We start from the raw sequence: 19,341 nt of genomic DNA on the forward strand, positions 1-19,341 counted from the left end.
GACAAATTTTAATGGCTTGCTTGTTTTAATTGCATGTTTTATTGTTTGCTTTTATAGATTTATTTTAGTGCATCGGTTTTATGATTATTGTACATTTTATTTCTTTTAACGTGGCGGTTTTAGTTAATAAAGTTTTTTTGATTTTAATCAATAGTTCACTGAATAAGGATGAGATGCTCAATGACCTAAAAAGAATTTAAAAATTAAGCGGTTCTTGTGAAAACTTCATTTTTAATTTTAAAGCAATGCAGATGTTAGGTTTAGTTAATGTTTCTGCCATATTGCTAATAAAATAATGAATCCCTTATAGTGGTAAATTAAATACCAATACATTTTTGCCAAATGGTAACTAATGATCAATTAGCTAATCTTCAAATGCCAAACTGAGGGTAAATTCATCACTCCGCCATCAGTAACAGCCTAAAACTGTTGACTTTGACATTTACCACAAGATTTATATTACATGCAGGAATCAGTAGTGTTTGAAGAGAAGACAGCCTACTTGTAATTATCTTCCAAGTCTACATAACTTCCTTCCAAAATAAACATGTTGTTTTGTCAACATACATGTTATCACTTCTTTTAGAAATATCATACGTTTATCATGTAATGAGTACCTTTAAAGCTGTCAAAGTTCTTATTTAATTACAATTCTAATGGAGGTACATTTACATTTTATGTCCATTAACTCATTGCAAGTTACTCTCACTTGTGTGTATAAACGGGTGGGAATAGCCAGGAAAAGCCAGTAGTGGATGTGCAATCAGTAGTGGACCAATTGCTAGCACAAAATGCACTCAACAGAGGAAGCTCGACATTTGGAGATGTGAAACCAAGTGGTATGACTATTTGACAAGGAACTGCAGCTGAAACTTAGCACGTGTTCAGGGATTGAATGCTCTTTTGGTATGGAACAGTGAAAAGCAATATTTTAGAAAAGCAGACCACATCAGTTCAGCACTTTCAGATCGCTGTAGATTAAAAAAAAACTCAAAATGTATTCCAAAATTTAAAAAGTTTCTAAAGCCCTAAATGAACTGAGCTAGAAAATAAATGACTATCCTCCATCCCAAGATAACACCTCCATCAATCCCATCCAACCAAGTACATGTAATTATGAATGTTTTATCTGTTTCAGACAAGAGTCTGGCTGCAATGGTTCATAACTGCCAGAAAATTAGACCTCAAAAATGTAGCAGAGATGACGATTTAGATAAATATGTAATGGGTTGTTTGATCGCATCTTTCTAAGATACCAATTATATGATTTTACCATTTCTGTAAAAAATATCCAGTATCCTGAGTCAATCAACCTTCGTCCAGGAATCCATTCCAATTACGGACTATTTTCTGCATAAAGGAACACTTCCTGGCATCTGACCTGAAACCAGACATGTAGTACTTTCCTTCCCATCTTGACTGTAAGAGTACCTTACTCTACTGGTAATTGTTACTCGGGATTAGAGCTGCAGAATGTTTTACCAGCTGGACACCTGTAGAGCCAGAGAACAGGTACGCACAATACTCATGAAATATAAAGTTTGACTTAAAGACCAATAGAAACACAAATATTGTACATCTGGAGGAAAACAGGGTACATAACTGCTGCTAAATAAATCTCAAAGCTAGACAAAGTACAACTGTGAAAGCAACAAGCATGTGCACAATGTTTAATTGTCCTGAAGGATAAAAAATTCCAAAGTGTAGGAAAATTTCATTTACATATATACCGCTTGGAGCCAAGGATGGTGAGATTAATGTGTTCAGTATTCATGGCAACAGGGAAATATATTGATATTACATCGTATTGAGGACATGGTCCATTCACTCAGTCTGAGAACTGACCACAAAATCAGTATTAAAAAATGTGAAAACGGTTCAGACTTTGAAATGAAACAAGGAAAATTTGGTAAAAGTAGGCAGGTTCCACATGGCTTTAAAAGTCTATTTTGAGAAATGTTAATAAAAAGAAATTAATACCACAACACTTTCAATCACTAAAATTTATGACAAGATTAAAGGTAAAATAAAAGAATTGTTATACATTAAATTGAATTTGAAGAACAATCTTATCAATTAGTGATAAGCATTACATGTACAATGTACAAGTTATGCTTTAGTCACATGTTTTCAGGTGATAATTTATATGCTTCTTTGGAGAATTCAGGAGACGAGCTAAATATCTCTTCCAGTGATTCTAGGGCATATTCAGTTTTGTTTTGCTTTTCACTCTACAGGCTCCACAAACTCAGAAGTGAACAAGGCTTCTGCATACTCCTCACATACATTTTGCAATTCATCTGCTACATCACCTAGACCTTCATCCATTAGCTCTTCAGCCAAGCTAGGAGAGAGAGAGAGAGAGAGAAAAGAAAGAACAGTACATATCAGCAAAGTTAATCAGTCATCAAGTGAACTTTTACAAATGGAAATTAATGACACAACAATAATTGGCATGCTTATCATGGGTTAAAAAGTAGTCTTGGATTACAAAAGTACATTGTGTTTCTCATCCTGAATTAATATTCCTGCTTAGATTTTTCAACCGTTCCAATGCTTAACGCTTCCAGAAAAAAATAAACCTGCATTTAACGGCCTGTTTCAAACCAAGACAATTATTTCATATAAAAGAATGAATGTTTTCAATGAAAACATAAAACAATGAAAACAAAACATAAAATGAAGATGAAAACTTCTGCATTGAGGTCTATTGTGCTCTCAAGCATGTTGCGTGATGCCAATCTACTTGAAGTCCAGGGTTATAACTTCATTGTAGGAACCGCATTTTCATTAAGAACATTTAACAAATATATCTTTTCATTTATCAACATGTTACAAACTCTTCAGCATAATGGATGTTATTATTACTTAACCATTCATATTCTGAAGCAATAGGGAATTGCACCACAGTAAAAATTTGAAAAATGTCAGATAGCACATAAATACATTGCAGATAAGTGGGCCATTTGAGCTTGTAAGCATTTGCATAGAAAACTATGAATTTGTCATTGATCTGCACCAAGCATTCCTTGAATGATGTAGAGAGGCACCCGAGATATCTGCATTTAGCATTGTGTAAAAGAAATACAATTCTAGATTCAGTGGAGGCTACAAGAAATCAAGGAAATCCTTTTCGTTCACTCCTGAAGAGTTATTAATGGTCAGAAGATTGATATTTGTAACTAGAAAAATTGCAGTTAAAAATTTAAATACTGCTGTATAAATTCTTCATAAATGACCATATCAAGGTTGTACAGTCTCTATTCCCAATTCCATCTTAAAAGTACTATGCCTTTTGGAGCACAATTAAGACGGTTAATTCTCCAAGAATCAATTAAACAAAAGCCACTATCTTCTGATTTTTATGTTTATTGGGTGTAAAGTTCCTGAAAGATTTAAGTATTTTCAAATTGGTATAAAAAGTGACAGATCAAAGCCCTGGTCTCCATTAGTAGATCTTCCAGCTGTTTTTGTTCTGCAAAATCCTGCAGTGATTAAAAGCTTGTTCAAATTAAACTGGTTATTTATATCAGCAGGTGTTGAATTGCATTGGTATCCTTCCAGTCACGACATTATTTCACAATCTCCAACTACTTCAGATAATTGAAAACAAAATTAATTTTACAGAAGATAATTTATTAACCTTCAGTTTTTTTTTTGTTTAATTCATTCTTGCAATATGGATGTCACTAGTGCCATAGCCAATCCCTAATTTCCCAGAGGACAGTTAAGAGTGAATCACATTGCTGTCGGACCAGGTAGAGATGATAGATTTCCTTTTTAGTGAACCAGCTGCATTTTTGCAACAATTGGCAGTGGTAACATTATTATTCCTTCAGATTTTTCTTTAATCCGAATGTTACCATCTGCCATGTTGAGATGCAAAACTAAATCCCCAGAACATTAGATTACTAGTCCAATGACATTACCATTACAGCATCATCTCACCAGCCGATGTTTAAAAACCTTTAAGCAGAGAGGCAAATGTCTTTAACCAAACGTCTAAACTAATGATACTCAAGCAAAATTGACTTGCATATTTTTAGAATGAATGACAAGACACGGACAATATAATTACAAACATTAATTGCAGACAAGGCAAATCAAATTAAATTTATCATACAATCATTATCTAAAGTTGAAAGTTGCACCTATTTAGGTAGTTATTTGAAACACATTCAGGTGTGATCATTTTGAAGTATATTCTATCTTTAACCATGCAAATACATTAATCAATTACAATAAATATCTCCTGTAGTTCAAACTTTTTAAAAAACCTATCTTGAATAGCTATGTAAAATCTGACATCATCTACAAATTCTTTATTTGGCATCATCTCAAAAGCCATGTATTTCAAATCCCTTTGAACTTTCTTTCAATAGAAATGGATAATCTTTTTCACAATTGTAGCAAAACAATCAGCACGTAAGATCATATTTATATTATCTACACATTTAAAAAATCTTTGTTCAAGCTGAATTTTTTAAACAAAACCATAGAAAGTGCTGGATACATTCCACCATTAAGCCACATTCCCCCTTTCTCTCCTATCCTAAAGGTATAATTTCCTAAAAGTGCAATTTCTTAAAAGGACAAACATGATCATTAATTCTGTCCTGTTCCCTAGGACATTTCAAGTACCGCAGCTCATGTAATACTTGTTCAGTCATTTCAACACACATTTGTCCGGAGCTGAAATATCCATTTACAATTACCTCTTCCAATCTCATGTATAATCTTCACTGAACATCTAAAACAAAAGTGCAAAAACTGGAAATCTGAAGCAAAAACAAAAATAACAAAATGCCTGAAAGGTACAGGAGATCAGTTAGACTCTGTGGAGGGAACAGACCCAGTATGTTTTGGCACAAACTTAACAGAACAATTCTGAAGAAAGGCCTGCATCCAAAATTTAAGTGATTCTGTCCTGTCCACAAATGCTGACTGAACTACTGCTGATTTCCACTATTTTCTGTTCCAACACCAGTATTCATTGCTGACAAAATTACACTCTCTGCTGTTAAAACAGTAAATGTCAAATGATGCTCCCAATGCTGAACATATCCACTCTGTTTGTAAATTTGATCTTGGTTTATATATCTCATTTGCCACAAGTCCCTGTCCCATTTCCACTTCAAACCAGTTTGAAATAAAAGAACTTAAAGACCTGATGATACTGTCCTTAATAGAAAGCTACTTTTTTTTTAGAAAAAGAGAAACAATAAATGGCAGATAATTTAAATGAGAATAGTACTTTGGCTTAAGTACTGCAAAGGAATGATGAAAGCTAGAACAAACTCAATTGGTTTTGCAAAGCTATAATGGGCTATTTAAAAACTCATTCATATAAATAAATATAAACTAAATAAACCAATAATGACAGTATATGGAGTGTATTATTTGCCCAATGAAACAATTTATTAATTACCTTTCAGTAATTAACCAAGGGTTAAAGCTCCCTACAGCCTCATGTGAAATCATTTTCAGATGCTGGTCAAATCTTTCACGGTAGTCAAGTATATGCTGAAACATTTTTTGTGGTATTGAAAGTTCAATCCCATTCTGCCTTTTCCTGGATAATTTCTGGGCTAATGGTTCCAACAGTGAAGCAGGTCCTGGCTTTCCACTCCATTCCAAATCCTCAGCAGGGCTAAATAAAAATAAAAGTATGACAATAACACCTTTATTTTTATTAAAACAAACAAACTTGACCTTGATTATAATTTATTAGTGACAGGAGATAAGTCTCATGTAACAGACTGATCATGAATACTTGTGGAAAACGAATCCGATTCTCTGGTATATTACCTGGTAATCTCCTGACACCTACGATGACTCCCATAGTTCACCTTCTATAAATGTGCACTCATCCAAATTTCTGCTACTCGTAATATAACTTGCAGCAAATCCTGTTCTATCACCTATCACTTGGGTGATCTATATCGGTTTACAATTTGCTTAGATTTTTATATTCTTAACCTGGTTTTCAAATCCCTGCATGGCCTTACCCTTCACTGTCTCTGTATACTCTCTACAATCTCTAAGCTCCTCCATTTCTGGTCTCTTGGGCATTTTACTCACATCCTATTGGCATACTGCCTGGGTTTAGGCTCCCGAATTCTTCCCTGAGCCTCTTTGTCTCTCGAATACATTGCCTTCCATTTAGATGCCTCATTGGGCAAACGTTTGGTCACCTGTGCTAATGGATCCTGACATGGCAGTGTCGAAATTTGGTTGATAACACACCTGCAGTACTTTATAACATTTCACGGCATTATACCACTATATCAATACAAAATTGCTATTGTAAGTACTTTTTATGCTTTCTTTTCTTTTGCCATTTAGATTGTGTTGAAAAACTAAATATCTGCACAAGCACAGTCTCACTAATTTATACAATGCCATACATTCCCACAAAAGGTTCTCCAGAAAGGTCATTAGAAGTTTAAAGGCATAGTTGGTTCACTGGATTTTAAAACTGACTTCATCAGTATTGACTGTACCGTCACATCTAACCTTTTAGATTCTCTGTTAGGAGCGACGGGAAGTAGAAGGAAATAAGACCGGAAGATATAGGAGCAAAATTAGCTATTCTGCCCATTGAGCCTGCTCCACCATTCCTTCAGGGGTATGTTTCTTAACCCCACTCTGCCTTCTCCCTGTAATCCTTGGTCCCCTTATTAATAAAGAACCTATCTATCTCTTTCTTAAATGCACTCAATGACTTAGCCTCCAAAGCCCTCTTCAGCAATGAGTTCCACAGATTTTCTATTCTCTGGCTGAAGAAATTCCTGCTCATTTCAGTTCTAAAGGGTCACTCCTTCATGCTCAAGGTTTGCTCTCAGGTCCTAATCTCTCCTCCTAGTGGAAACATCTTTTCCATTTCCACTTTATTCAGGCCTCTCTGTATTTGGTAAGTTTCATTCAGATTTCCCCTCTTCCCCACCCCACCCCACTTTCCAACCCCTCCCCACCAATCCTACTAAAATTCGTTGGGTCTTTACTCAAATTCCTTAACTGGTCCTCATATGACAGGCCCTTTATCCCCGGCATCATTCTTTTAAACCTCCTTTCGCCAGCACATCCATCCTTAGATACAGGGTCTAAAACTGCTCACAATATTCCAAATGTGGTCCAAACTTTGATGTTGCAAAGGTCTGCACCATGTTAGGATGGTCAAGCAGATTAAGAGAATTATAATATGGAATTCAGTCCCACCTAAAAGGTAAGTGTGTCTTTCCTCAAGGAATTCTCTCTTATTCTCAGTCTCAAAAAGCTCAAAGCAAGCTAGCACAGCTGCCTCACAGGGCCAGGAACCTGGGTTTGATTCCACCCTCAGGCGACTGTCTTGTGTGGAGTTTGCACATTCTTCCTGTATCTGCGTGGGTTTCCTCCCACGGTCCAAAGATTTGCAAGTTAGGTGGACTAGCCATGGGAAATGCAGGGTTACGGGGACAGGGTAGGAGAGGTGGGTCTGGGTGGACTGCTCTTTGGGAGGGTCTGTGTCAACTTGATGAGCTGAATGGCCTGCTTCCACACTGCAGGCATTCTATGATTCTGTTGTGGAGTAATTGCCAAGCTGATAATGGAATTGCTGAAGAAATCGTGGGAGTTATTGTTCACATGATGATAGAGAGTAGAATACTGGAATAAGTAATCAATTTGTCTATTATGCATGGTTCTTTTAAGACTTCTCTAGAGCAGATGTCAGGAGCCTTTTGGGTTGGGATGACAAATGAAATCTCTGAAAGGAGCAACAAATTTATGTCACAAAGAGATGAATCCATCTATTGTAGTTAAAATTAATGCTCAATGTTGTTTAAATGGAGGAAGAATAGAGTTCTGTATATTTTCTCTGGTTTCTAAATTAAATCAGTTTAATTTAAACCAGGCAAGTCAACTCTGATCTGTCAGGGCATGCCATGGATATACAGCGTGATTTAATTGCACCTGTAGCCCCTTCTTCAGTGACAAAGGTGCAAAGTGCAGAGGGATTCTTTATGCCTACAAAGAACAGGACCCAGTGTATGAATAAATGCATATTCTAGCATGTGCAAATGATCACAGTCAGCCTGACTGATGATCTTAAATTAGATTCTGGTGTAACTCTTAGCAGAATCTGGATTATTTATTAAGGATCATTTAATAGCAGAATCACATCAAATGTTGACCACTACTTTCTGAGCTGTGCAAGCATAGGCTGATTGAATGTGGTCGTCATACTACCACTGTGGACAAAGGAACAGGTTGTTTGATACGGTTGTTGGGACATGGGTCCTACATGCCTAGCATTACACTGACATTGAAATTCATACACCTCATTACCCATTTGCGTTGTAAGAAAAATGTTTCTCAGGCTTGACACCAGCATCCTGCTGGTGGATAAAAACCACCTGTTTACTGGAAAATAGCAACTCGTGATGGCTGCCAAGTTTGAATTTAATCAGTTAACTGTAACAATTAATAGTTCTTGCTACCTATCCATGCCAATCATAGTCTAACCAATTAGCATCCTCTTCTCAAACAAAAATAAAGTGCTGGAGAAACTCAGTAGGTCTGATAGAATTGGTAAGTCCAATATGACTTCTTCCAAAGAGGAGTCATATTGGACTCAAAAGTTTAACTGTGTTTCTCTCTCCAGAGATGCTGCCTAGCCTGCTGAGATTCGCCAGCACTTCCTGTTTTTATTTCTAATTTCTAGCGCTGCAACATCTTCCTTTGTGTCTTCAGCACCCTCTTCTCATGCTGTATAAATTGTTTCCTTTTCAAGTTGTCTTTGTGTTTCAATCCTGATGAATGCAAGATGAAAAGCTTCAACTTCATGCATCTATTTAGCAATATTTAAGTTCTATACTACTTTGCAATTATTTCTAAATTATTAATTCCAGCATTCACAAGTTTCAAATAAAATAAAGATTACTTAAAAGTGCTTCCTCTGGATGAGGTGAAGATGACACAGATGTATATTTTCTCAATACTATGTACAGATGGTCGTAATGGTATATTGATAGGATAAATCCACTCAAATCCAACTAGATATCTGGGAACAATATTCAAGTATCCTTTTTTACATCATTTCAGTTGTAAGTACAAAAGCAACAATGTCTGTAATATTTCAGAAACTATCTTGGAAAGAGAGGGACAGAGACAGAGAATTACAAATATATTACCAAAATGAAGCAATACATTTATAACTTACTCAGCTTCCAAAGACTTTTGAATTATTCTGTCCAATGTTGGCTCACTTTGATCAATAGTTCTGGTGATCCTGATTGGTTGTGGGGTGCGTGGCTTTGTGTCAATTAAAACAAACTCTCTTTCTGTAAGAACAGAAATATCAAATATCAAACATGATATATAAACAAGTTTTTTCCCCAAAACACCCAAATAGCTGAACAGGTTTTATTTCTGCTCTTCATAAACATGGGTGCCTTATACACAGATTCTAAAATTCAGTTTAATGTTGAGATTGTAGACTTGCTTGACGAGCCAGTGTGTTTGATGGCAGACATTTTATCAGCCTGCTAGGTAACATTGTCAGTGCGCCTTCCGTGAAGCATTGGTGTTCAGTCCCACTTATTATTTATATGCCTCAGTTTGCTGGGATGGTTGGCAATCACTTCCAGTTCTGTTTTTCAGTGGTTTGTATATCAGCTCAAGTTTGATGTGTTTGTTGATGGAGTTCCGGTTGGAATGCCAGGCCTCCAGGAATTCCCTGGCATGTCTCTGTTTGGCTTGTGCTACGATGGATGTGTTGTCCCAGTCAAACTTGTGTTGTTCTTTGTCGGTGTGTACAACATTTTCACTACATTACCTCACAGTTTCTCATTTAAAATGCAACTACAGAGTACACAGCTCTGGATTCCAATTATTAAAAAATAGTTTGGCAGTGGGACGAACACAAATAGGTCTACAGAACTAAGTGGTTACACTCATCAGTAAGGCTGGAGCTCTTTCTATAAACAGCAGAAAGCTGTAGAGTGACCTAACAGATGTCCTTAAATGTTATGAAGGACTTACATAGGATAGATGCAAAGCAGTTCTATTAATAACAGAGATCAAAATAATGGGCCCTAAATACAAGGTAGTCAGTTTGAACACTCAGATCATGTGATAACCTGATCATCCACATTTTAGGCATTGGTTGACACCTAAAGTGTGAATGGCTTGCAGTGTCTGGAGTGATGTGTAGCTGAGCTTTAATAAGGTGCTAGCAGCTCGAATTTCAGATGATTCTAGCAGTAGCAAGCATTTCCATCTATCCTGCCACGTGACTGCATGACAGAAGCACCAAAGAACCAGGTAGCATAAATAATAAGGTGAACAGCAGCATGTGTGTGGCTGGACAGTTTCTGATAACCACCAGAATCAAGTGAACAATAATTGTCCACGCTTTTAATTATCCGAAAATGTGCATCAACCCAGAGCTCCACCCCAGGTTATTTTAATACTGCATTAACTTCTGTAAAAATGCTTTGCTGGGGGAGGAAGTCAAACGTTAACTTGATAAGGAATACTACCTCACCAGGGATAAGACAAAAACTAAAAGTCATTTCATGGTGTCTGGGAAGATCTCACAAACAACTTTTCAAATGTTCTTCATGGAGGAAATACGCAACGTTTTCTTCTTTTCAACCTCTTCCTCCTCCAACTAATGCCACAGAAGAGCCAAATAAATATTACATTTAAAGAAAACTCAAATGCTACATGATTTCACTGTGGCCATTCTGACCATGAGGCAGATATTTGCAAGCAAATTTAAAACTTAAAAACAACTACAATTAACTATATTCCCCAATGATGCCACTTCTTCACAGATAGTGGCCTTAAAGGAATAGGCCAAGTTAGCAAATAAAGGTCAGAATTATGTGCTAGAGCCTAAACTATTCTAAACCAGGGGAGACAATGGCCTAATGGTATTATCGCTGGACTGTTAAACCAGGTCATGTTCTGGGGACCTGGATTTGAATCCTGCCATGGCAGCTGGTGGATTTAAATTCAATAACTATCTGGAATTAACAGTCTAATGATGATCATGAACCTATTGCCACTTGTCGGAAAAACCCATCTGGTTCGCTCATATCCTTTAAGGAAGGAAACTGCCAACCTTACCTGGTCTGACCTACATGTGACTCCAGACCCACAGCAATGTGGTTAACTCATAACTTCCCTCTGGGCAATTAGGGATGGGCAATAAATGCTGGCCTAGCCAATGATGCCCTCATCCCATGAATGAATAGAAAAAAAAATTTAGAATAGATAAGATTCAGAGCTTCTTGGTAAATTACCTTGTTTTTCTTCCTCAGCCCAGAAGTCTGGATCAGCATATTCAATCTGGCAAATTCTTCTGCAAACTGCTTCTTGGTATCTCTAACAATATATTGAAATAAAATAGTTAAGAGAAGAAATTATCAGTTTGGGCAGACTGTGTTACTAAAAGTAATTTGTAAAACTATTAAAAGTCTCTCATGGTAAATTCAAATGTCTGCAATTTTATTCAAGGCCCAAATTTTCTAATTGAAAGCAGTATAATTGATGTGTTTTCCTTTAGCTATGAGAATTTAAACAGATTCAATACTACACTAGATATTTCAATATAATTTATCACCTTCCAATCAAAACATTCCTGTGATTTGCTTTGGTTTACAAAACAAATTTAATGTAAAACACTGCAATCCTTAGGGAAACCACATCAAGAAGAAAAGTGAAATTTATTCTACAGAAATAGATCTCTGTGAGCAGCTTTCTTTGAAGTTAGCAGCAAGTGTCAATACTTTGCTGTGACTGCAAAATCACATATACTTACTTCCATCTCCTCTATTCTCTGTAACATGTTCTCTAATGTGCTGCCTTCTTGTAACATCAGAGCTTCTGAATGAGTTTTTGCATTTAGTTCCAGATTCAATAACTCATGTGCTGTGTTCTCCAGCAGCTCATCTAACAGGTTTTCACCAAGGAGGTCCGCACTAGCTGCAGCCTGTAAGAACAATTTTATTTTTATAATTAATATTGGAAATAATACATTCTCAACAACTGGATATGGTTAGGGTTGTTCTGCTTTTACAGAGAAGATATATGCTAAAAAATTAATGTAATTTTTTTCAAAGTTTGAAATTCTACAGCACAAATAGTCTGTCAAAGCACCAAAATTTGTGCCGAATTAGGTTCAAGCTGAATATCTTAAATCACAAAACAATGTCATCACACCTTGCTAATTGACTCAAAAAGTAGAGTGTGATATTCAACCCAGCTCCTTTAGGGATTAGGGAATTTTTTGGGAGTCCCTGGTCTATACTTTTTAACAGGACTTTGGAATCGTGCACTAATCCCTTGTATTTTAAGAATTTCAGTGTGATTCCAATAACTTTAGAAAAGCCAGAATCAAATAACTATAAGTCAATTAGTTTAGCTTAGATATAAGTACTCATACATCTTACAAGGGGGTGCAAATCAATGACAAAAATTGGAAGAGTCACAGGTTAGACTTATTATCTGCGTGGGTATTTACAATGCCTAAATGGTAAATCTTGTGAATTGTAGGCAGAAATTTGAAATATACATGCACAAAAGCATTGTAAGAGTTGGTAATGATAAAGATAGATACAGAAATAAAAAAACAAAAATTCCTACAATCAGACTTTTGACATTCTCAAACTTGAAAACACTTTGATCACTCAAAATATTGAGATGAAATAACTGTACACTCATTAACAAAAAAAAACTGACAATATAAGTCTTACTTTTCTAAGGCAGGTACCCAAATTACATAGTTGTCCAGTTTGTGACAGAATCTGGTATCAAAGCTTGTATTTTCTAAGACAGATTCTAATGGAAAAGGGAAATGGAAAACTCACTCTCCTAATTGCTAAGAAAACGAAGACTGAAACGGAGATTGGAAACCAAAACTTTTTGAAACAATAAAAAAGGAGACAGAGCAATCAGAACTCTGTGGAAGTTGAGTCCACTTGCACATAAAAGGGGCTAGGTGTAAAAGTTGGGAATAAGCAAAGGCATAGTGGTCACAGCTGTCTTTGTTACTGAAGGATTACATTGTTGGATCTTCACTGTCCAGACAAGAGAGGAGGTTCTGCACACAGGTGCCATTTTGGGTGGAGATCATGCCCATAGAACTTGGAGCTAGTCTGATCCTATTATGACAGCATCCATGACCAACTCAAAAAGAAGAACTGAGTTCAGTGAGGAAGTCGGATTTTGAAAGGAATTTTGACTAAGATTGACAACATACAAGCCAAGAGCGTTGTGAAGCCAATTTATAGGCTCCATTTTAGTTATATCTGCAATTCAGTTTATAATTGACTGCAATTCATATTGAAGTTATATTGATTCTTCATTTCAGATTATAGATGATTATCTAAGATAGTATTTAGTGTCTGCTTTGTTTGACTCTTCTGTGGTTTATAAAAGAAGTTCTAAACTGTGGAATCTCGTGGCTTCATTCTTTCACTACACAGCTGGGATTGCAGATTTGTTGAAATAAAAAGTAATTGGTCTCGACCAAGATTGTAACAAAATTAAAGGCTCATCCAGCACTGTAACAAGTTCAAGTTCTACATTAACATCAACTTGGATGTGAAGTACCATCACTTGTTTATAAAGCTATTTACCTTTTCAGCAACTTGTAATGACAGTTGATGTTGCAGTGAAGAGTCTTTACTTCGAGTTCTCTTTTCCCAAGATTCACTTATAACCTATTGAAAATAACAAACCCATGTTTCTATAGCAGTATGACATATCTGCAAGCTAAATTAAAGTCCAGTATTTCATAACCTTTTAAAATACTGCCATTCTTATTTTCATGTTAGCATTACAGATATTTTAGGCACATTGTTTTATCAGACATCTTAGGCTGCCAATCATATGAGAACCATAAATTCCATCTATTACAGATTATCTGCAGCAAAATTTTGAAACCTTACTGGATTTGACCCAAGAAAAGGGAAATATTGAAGCAATTTGAAACCCCCATTGACTTAGGTGGAGCAGTGAGCAACTTAGCTAAGCACATTAGTAGACAGCCAAAAATATCCAAATTATGCTGCAACACAATAAATGGGATATCTTATGCCACTGTATTCACTATTACATTTAAATTTTCATAATTGCACAAATTATTAATACCTCATTACTATTGCTCACATTTCCAGCACTTTTATGGCCCTTGATATTCGATGTTCATAAAGGAACCATATCCCATATTTTTCTGCCAAAGTAACTGAAACCACCAATACTCACTACTACTTATGCAGAAATTTCAGGCAAATAGCTCATACAGAGTTTATGTCAAACTAACCAAACGTCCAAGATGCAACTCTCTATCAATAGATTGTGAAAACAGCACTTCTGGCTCCTTTGTTATGGGACTGCAATGATCCCATTCACATTACTGTATTTGCATGGTAGATATAAACTAGTCTTGCCAGAAAAAGTCAAATCTTGTCATTTAAAAGGTACGGAGATGGAAATGGCCAAATGTCTGTAACAGTCAACGAAACCCTCTGGCACTGACAATTGATTACATAATGGAGTCTCATTCCTCAAGTTTTATCTGCAATGATAGATCTTTTAAAAATTATGAACAGTTACTTAGATCATAAGAAATAGGAACAGGAATAGGTTATTTGGCCCTTCCAGCCTGCCATTCAATGGGATCATGACTGACCCAACACTCCTGATTGTCTACTTTCCTGCACTTTCCCCATAACCATAGATTTTTTTTATCTGTAGGGAAATCAATCTGTGTTTTAAATATACACAAGGACTTTGCCCCCACAGCTCTTTGTAGCAAGTTCCAAAGACATTCCTCCTCATCTCAATCCTAAATTGGCACTCCTGTATTCTGAGACTCTGCTCCCTGGTTCTAGATTCTCCCATGAGGGGAAACATCCTCTCAGCATTGACCCTGTCAAGACCCTGAAGAATCCTATCTACCTTAATGAGATCCAATAAGTAGAATCCCGCCCTGTTTAACCTTTGCTAATAAGACAATCCATCCATATCAGGGATCATTCTAGTGAACTTCTCGGAATTTCTCCCAATGAAATAATGTTTTCTTAAACAAGAGAACCAAAACAGCGCACAGTACTCCAAATGTGATCTCATAAGCAGCTTGTACAGTTGCAGTAAGACTTCCTACTCCTGTACTCCAACTGCCTTGAAATAAGAGCCAACATTCCATTAACCTTCCTAATTACTTGCTACACCTGTCTGCTAGCTTTCTGGGTTTCATGTACAAGTACCTCCAAGTCCCTTTTTGTTGTAGCTTTTTGCAGTTTTTGTCCATTTAAGTTATACAGTCACACAGCATGGAAACAGACCCTTCTGTCTAACTAGTCCATGCCGACCATTTTCACAAATCAAACTAGTCCCACTTGCCTGTGTTTGGCCCGTATCCCTCCAAACCTTTCCTATTCATGTACTTATCCACATGTCTTTTAAATGTTGATACGAACTACTCTGTGTAAAAAAAGTTGTCCCTCATGTCCTTTTTAAATCTTTTCCCTCTCACCTTAAAAATACGCCCCCTAGTCTTGAACTTCCCCACCGTAGGGAAAAGACCCTTGCTATTCACCTTATCTATGCCCCTCATGATTTTATAAACCGCCTACACTCTAGGGGAAAAAGTCTCAGCCTATCCAGCGTAATTCAAACCCTCCATTTCTGGCAATATCCTAGTAAATCTTTTCTGAACCCTTTCCAATGTAATAATATCCTTCCTGTAGCAGGGTGACCAAAACTGTGCACAGTACTCCAGAAGAGGCCTCACCAAGGTCTTCTACAACCTCAACATGATGACCCAACTCCTATACTCAAAGGTCTGAACAATGAAAGCAAGTGTGCTAAATACCTTCGTAACCACTCTGTCTACATGCGACACAAAGTTCAAAGAATTATGTACCCGAACCCCTAGGTCTCTCTGGTTGACACCACCCAGGGCCCTACTATTAATTATGTAAGTTTGTTTTACCAAAATGCCATATCTTGCATTTATCCAAATTAAACTCCATCTGCCACTCCTCAGCCCATTAACCCAATTGATCAAGATCTCTTTGTAATCTTAGATAACCTTCTTCACCTGTTCACGATACCACCAATTCTGGTATCATCCACAAACTTAATAACCATGCTTCCTAAATTCTCATCCAAATTGTTTATGATGACAAATAAAAGTGGACCCTTCCAAAATGAATATTTTTTCGCATTATATTCCATTTGCCAACTTTTTGTCCACTTTGATCATAGATCCCACATGTAACATTGGGAGAATGCTGTGAGCAGAACTGTTTAGATTTCTGCCATATCAGCAGCAGAATCAAATGTTAGATTCAATAACTACAGTGGCATTTTGACAGATATTAATGAGATGGTTGTAAATCCATAACATACACAATTCAAAAAGTCTAATTGTTCCAACAGCAAAGTGAATAAGAACTGTGCCAATTAAAAGTATTAGATATTTGGTACCTGTGCTTTGTCCAGCAAGGGCTGAAGTTTCTCACGAATTTCTTCTTCTGCTTTTGCAATCCATTTGTTGGGAGAGTCAGCTTCAGATCTGAACAAAGAATATTTAATAATTTTTAAAATCATCCACAGTATCACTAAATATTTGTGATACTTTAATCCACAACTAATTTAAAAGGAACCTGAATTTGCACCAGAAATGCTATAACTTGCAAGGCTATAGGCCAGGTGCTGAAAAGCAGGATTGGAATGGAATAGTTTACTCAGCTGACACAGTCACGATGGACTGAATGGTTTCTTTCTGTGTGGCAACATTTTTATAGTTCAAATGATCCAACTTATTCCCTTCAAAATTAGCTGGGAAGCATTCAAAACCTAAATAAAATTTACCATCTCCCTTCTAAAATTAGTAGCTTGTACTTTGTATAATATCAACAAGGATTCAGCATATTAAAGTCTACATAAACATTAGAAGTTGCAGAAATTTTACCTCAATTTCTTTATTCTATCTGTTTCTTGTATGCAGAGTTCATTGAGCTCCCTCAGCCTGCGGGCTGTCTCAGAATCAAGCCAAGCCAACCTAAAATCAATTTTCAAAAAGACGATGCATTAAATTTGCCTGACATTAAAATAGCATTTAGTAGTATTCTGTCCTCCAAGAAAGAAACTGAATGTGCGTTCCAACATGTATCCTTGTAAGCAAATGGTATTTATACCTTCCACAGAACAAATCACACAGCAGTAGAAGGTTTCCACCATTTGACGTTTTTTTGACAAGTCATACTAGTCAGAAATACAATAGATACTACTACTTGTTGAATTTGTAAACAGATTATTGCATTGTATACCAGAAAATAATGTAGAAATTTCTGTGCAAAAAATTGTGGATTTGGAAAGGAAATTTATAAAGAAACTGCATGGCATCCCATTGGATCTATTTCTTACAAAAAGCACCAACAATCCTCAACTTTGAGAATAACAGTGCTGGAGAAAGAAAATAACATTAAGCACTGCCTGGACAGTGACAACGTGATTAAGTAGAAAAAGAAGGGCCCTCCATGTTTTCAGCCTAGAAAATGGCACTGCATTATTGCTTCCCACACTAGCAGTCCTCACACTGTCAAATTTGGGACACTTCTGTGCTGTGGACTGATGAACAGTATGATCTATATTGAGACTGCTCACACTAATTTCAAAGAAACATTTTATTAACAGCCAAGATATTTCCAACAATTTGATTGAAATCAATTAATCAAAAAAACCAAGTCTGGCCCACTGCATGATCCTAGTCCACCTTCCTATCCTGCACTCTCAACTACACTAGTCCAAATGTATAATAATTTTCTAAACTAATGAGTGTTTCCACTTGTAGTTGTCCACTTCAATAGGAAAAACAGATTAGCATTTATTATTTACATGGTAATCAATTTGGACATGCTGATGTACAGAGGCACCTGTTTGTCCTTGTCCACCAGTCAGTGAAGCAAGCAGGCAAATGCAGCAAGCAGCTGGTAAGGCAAATGGATGGCTGGCCATCATTACAAGAGGGTTTGAGTAAAGGAGCAAGGAAGTCTTATTGTAACTGTACAAGAGCTTGGTGAGACCACATCCGGAATACTGTGTAGAGTTTTGTCTTCTTATGCAAGGAAAGATTTACTTGCCATAGAGACTGCAAAGCAAAGGTTACGAGACTAATTCTTGGTTTGGCAGGTTTGTCATATGACGAGAGATTGGATTAATTAGGCCTGTATTCACTGGACCCATAAACAAGAGGGGACTTAAATTGAAAAATAATTCTGACAGGATTCAACTGACAGGATGCAAGAATGATGTTTACCCTGGACAGAGGTTCCAGAATGAGGAATCAGAATCTCAGGACATTAAGCAGGTCAGTTCAGCCTGAGATGGCAAAAAAAGTCTGCACTCAGACAGCCATGAGCGTATGGAATTCTCTACCACAGAAACGTGGAAGCTGTGGAACGAGACAGAGCGCATGAGATGGAACGAGACAGATTTTCCAGACAGCAATGGGGTTTTGTTTTCATTGGGTGAGTTTTATGAGCAAACAGGGACAGTTGCTTCATTACACTTCTAGAATTGATTTTTTTCCCCGCTTTTAAAAGAGTAGGGAAACACCCATATCTTAAAGAAAGCCCTTTTGATCTCAGTCTCACAGAAGTCTTGGCTGAAACGAGATGTTTAAGACAGTTGCTCCTGAAGAAAGGATGCAATTTAGAACTGTTAAGAAATAGCTCAATCTTTAATCTTTAAATTCCAGTCCAGAAGTGTTTAGTTAAAACCATGAAGGCGTTCTTTAAAACTCAGAAAATCTAAGCTCAGCTGTATAAAGACTCAAGGAAGAAGTTATTAAATTTTCAAGGTAGAGCTGAAGCGACTGTTAAATTAAGCCCTTTGGAGATGATGGAAAAGGGAATTCTCTGTAAGAAGTGTAAAGGGGTACTGTTAGAATTAATGGGATTATTGTTTACTACATGTTTTGAAATCTTCAAAATTGTGTTATGTGTAATTAGTTTGGTTTATTCTAATTTGTCTCCATTTCTTTTGCACAGTAAATGTCATATGTCACAAGAACTAGGAGGAGTAGGCAATTCAGCTCTTCTAGCCTGCTCCGCCAGCTGATACAATCATCACTGATCTTATCTCGGCCACAACTCTATTATCCTGCCCACTCACCATTATCCTTTGATCCATTAATAATTAAAAACTAGTCTAACTGCTTCTTAAATTCATCCAATGTACCAACATCCACTGCAGTCTGTTGTACTGAATTCCAAAGGTTCATGACCCCTTAAGAGAAGTAATTCCTCCTCAGAGATAGTAAGAACTGCCGATGCTGGAATC

At 36.6% G+C, this 19,341-nt stretch overlaps 1 protein-coding gene across 2 annotated transcripts in view; it reads right to left on the minus strand.

The window, feature by feature from the left end:
* Positions 1-1,655: 1,655 nt before the first annotated feature.
* kiaa0753 (KIAA0753 ortholog) overlaps positions 1,656-19,341 on the minus strand; it is a 33,745-nt gene continuing 16,059 nt past the window's right edge. For both annotated transcript variants that reach the window (XM_020530457.2, XM_020530458.2), the window contains exons 11-18: positions 16,970-17,059; positions 16,483-16,570; positions 13,626-13,709; positions 11,807-11,977; positions 11,289-11,370; positions 9,200-9,320; positions 5,429-5,650; positions 1,656-2,344 (exon numbers count right to left, since the gene is read on the minus strand). In XM_020530457.2, coding sequence (XP_020386046.1) covers positions 2,227-2,344; positions 5,429-5,650; positions 9,200-9,320; positions 11,289-11,370; positions 11,807-11,977; positions 13,626-13,709; positions 16,483-16,570; positions 16,970-17,059 — 976 coding nt within the window. In that variant the 3' untranslated portion in view covers positions 1,656-2,226. The remainder of the gene's footprint in view (positions 2,345-5,428; positions 5,651-9,199; positions 9,321-11,288; positions 11,371-11,806; positions 11,978-13,625; positions 13,710-16,482; positions 16,571-16,969; positions 17,060-19,341) is intronic.

This window comes from Rhincodon typus, chromosome 26 (genome assembly GCF_021869965.1).
Source record: "Rhincodon typus isolate 14 chromosome 26, sRhiTyp1.1, whole genome shotgun sequence".
In the NCBI taxonomy this organism is placed as follows: Eukaryota; Metazoa; Chordata; class Chondrichthyes; order Orectolobiformes; family Rhincodontidae; genus Rhincodon; species Rhincodon typus.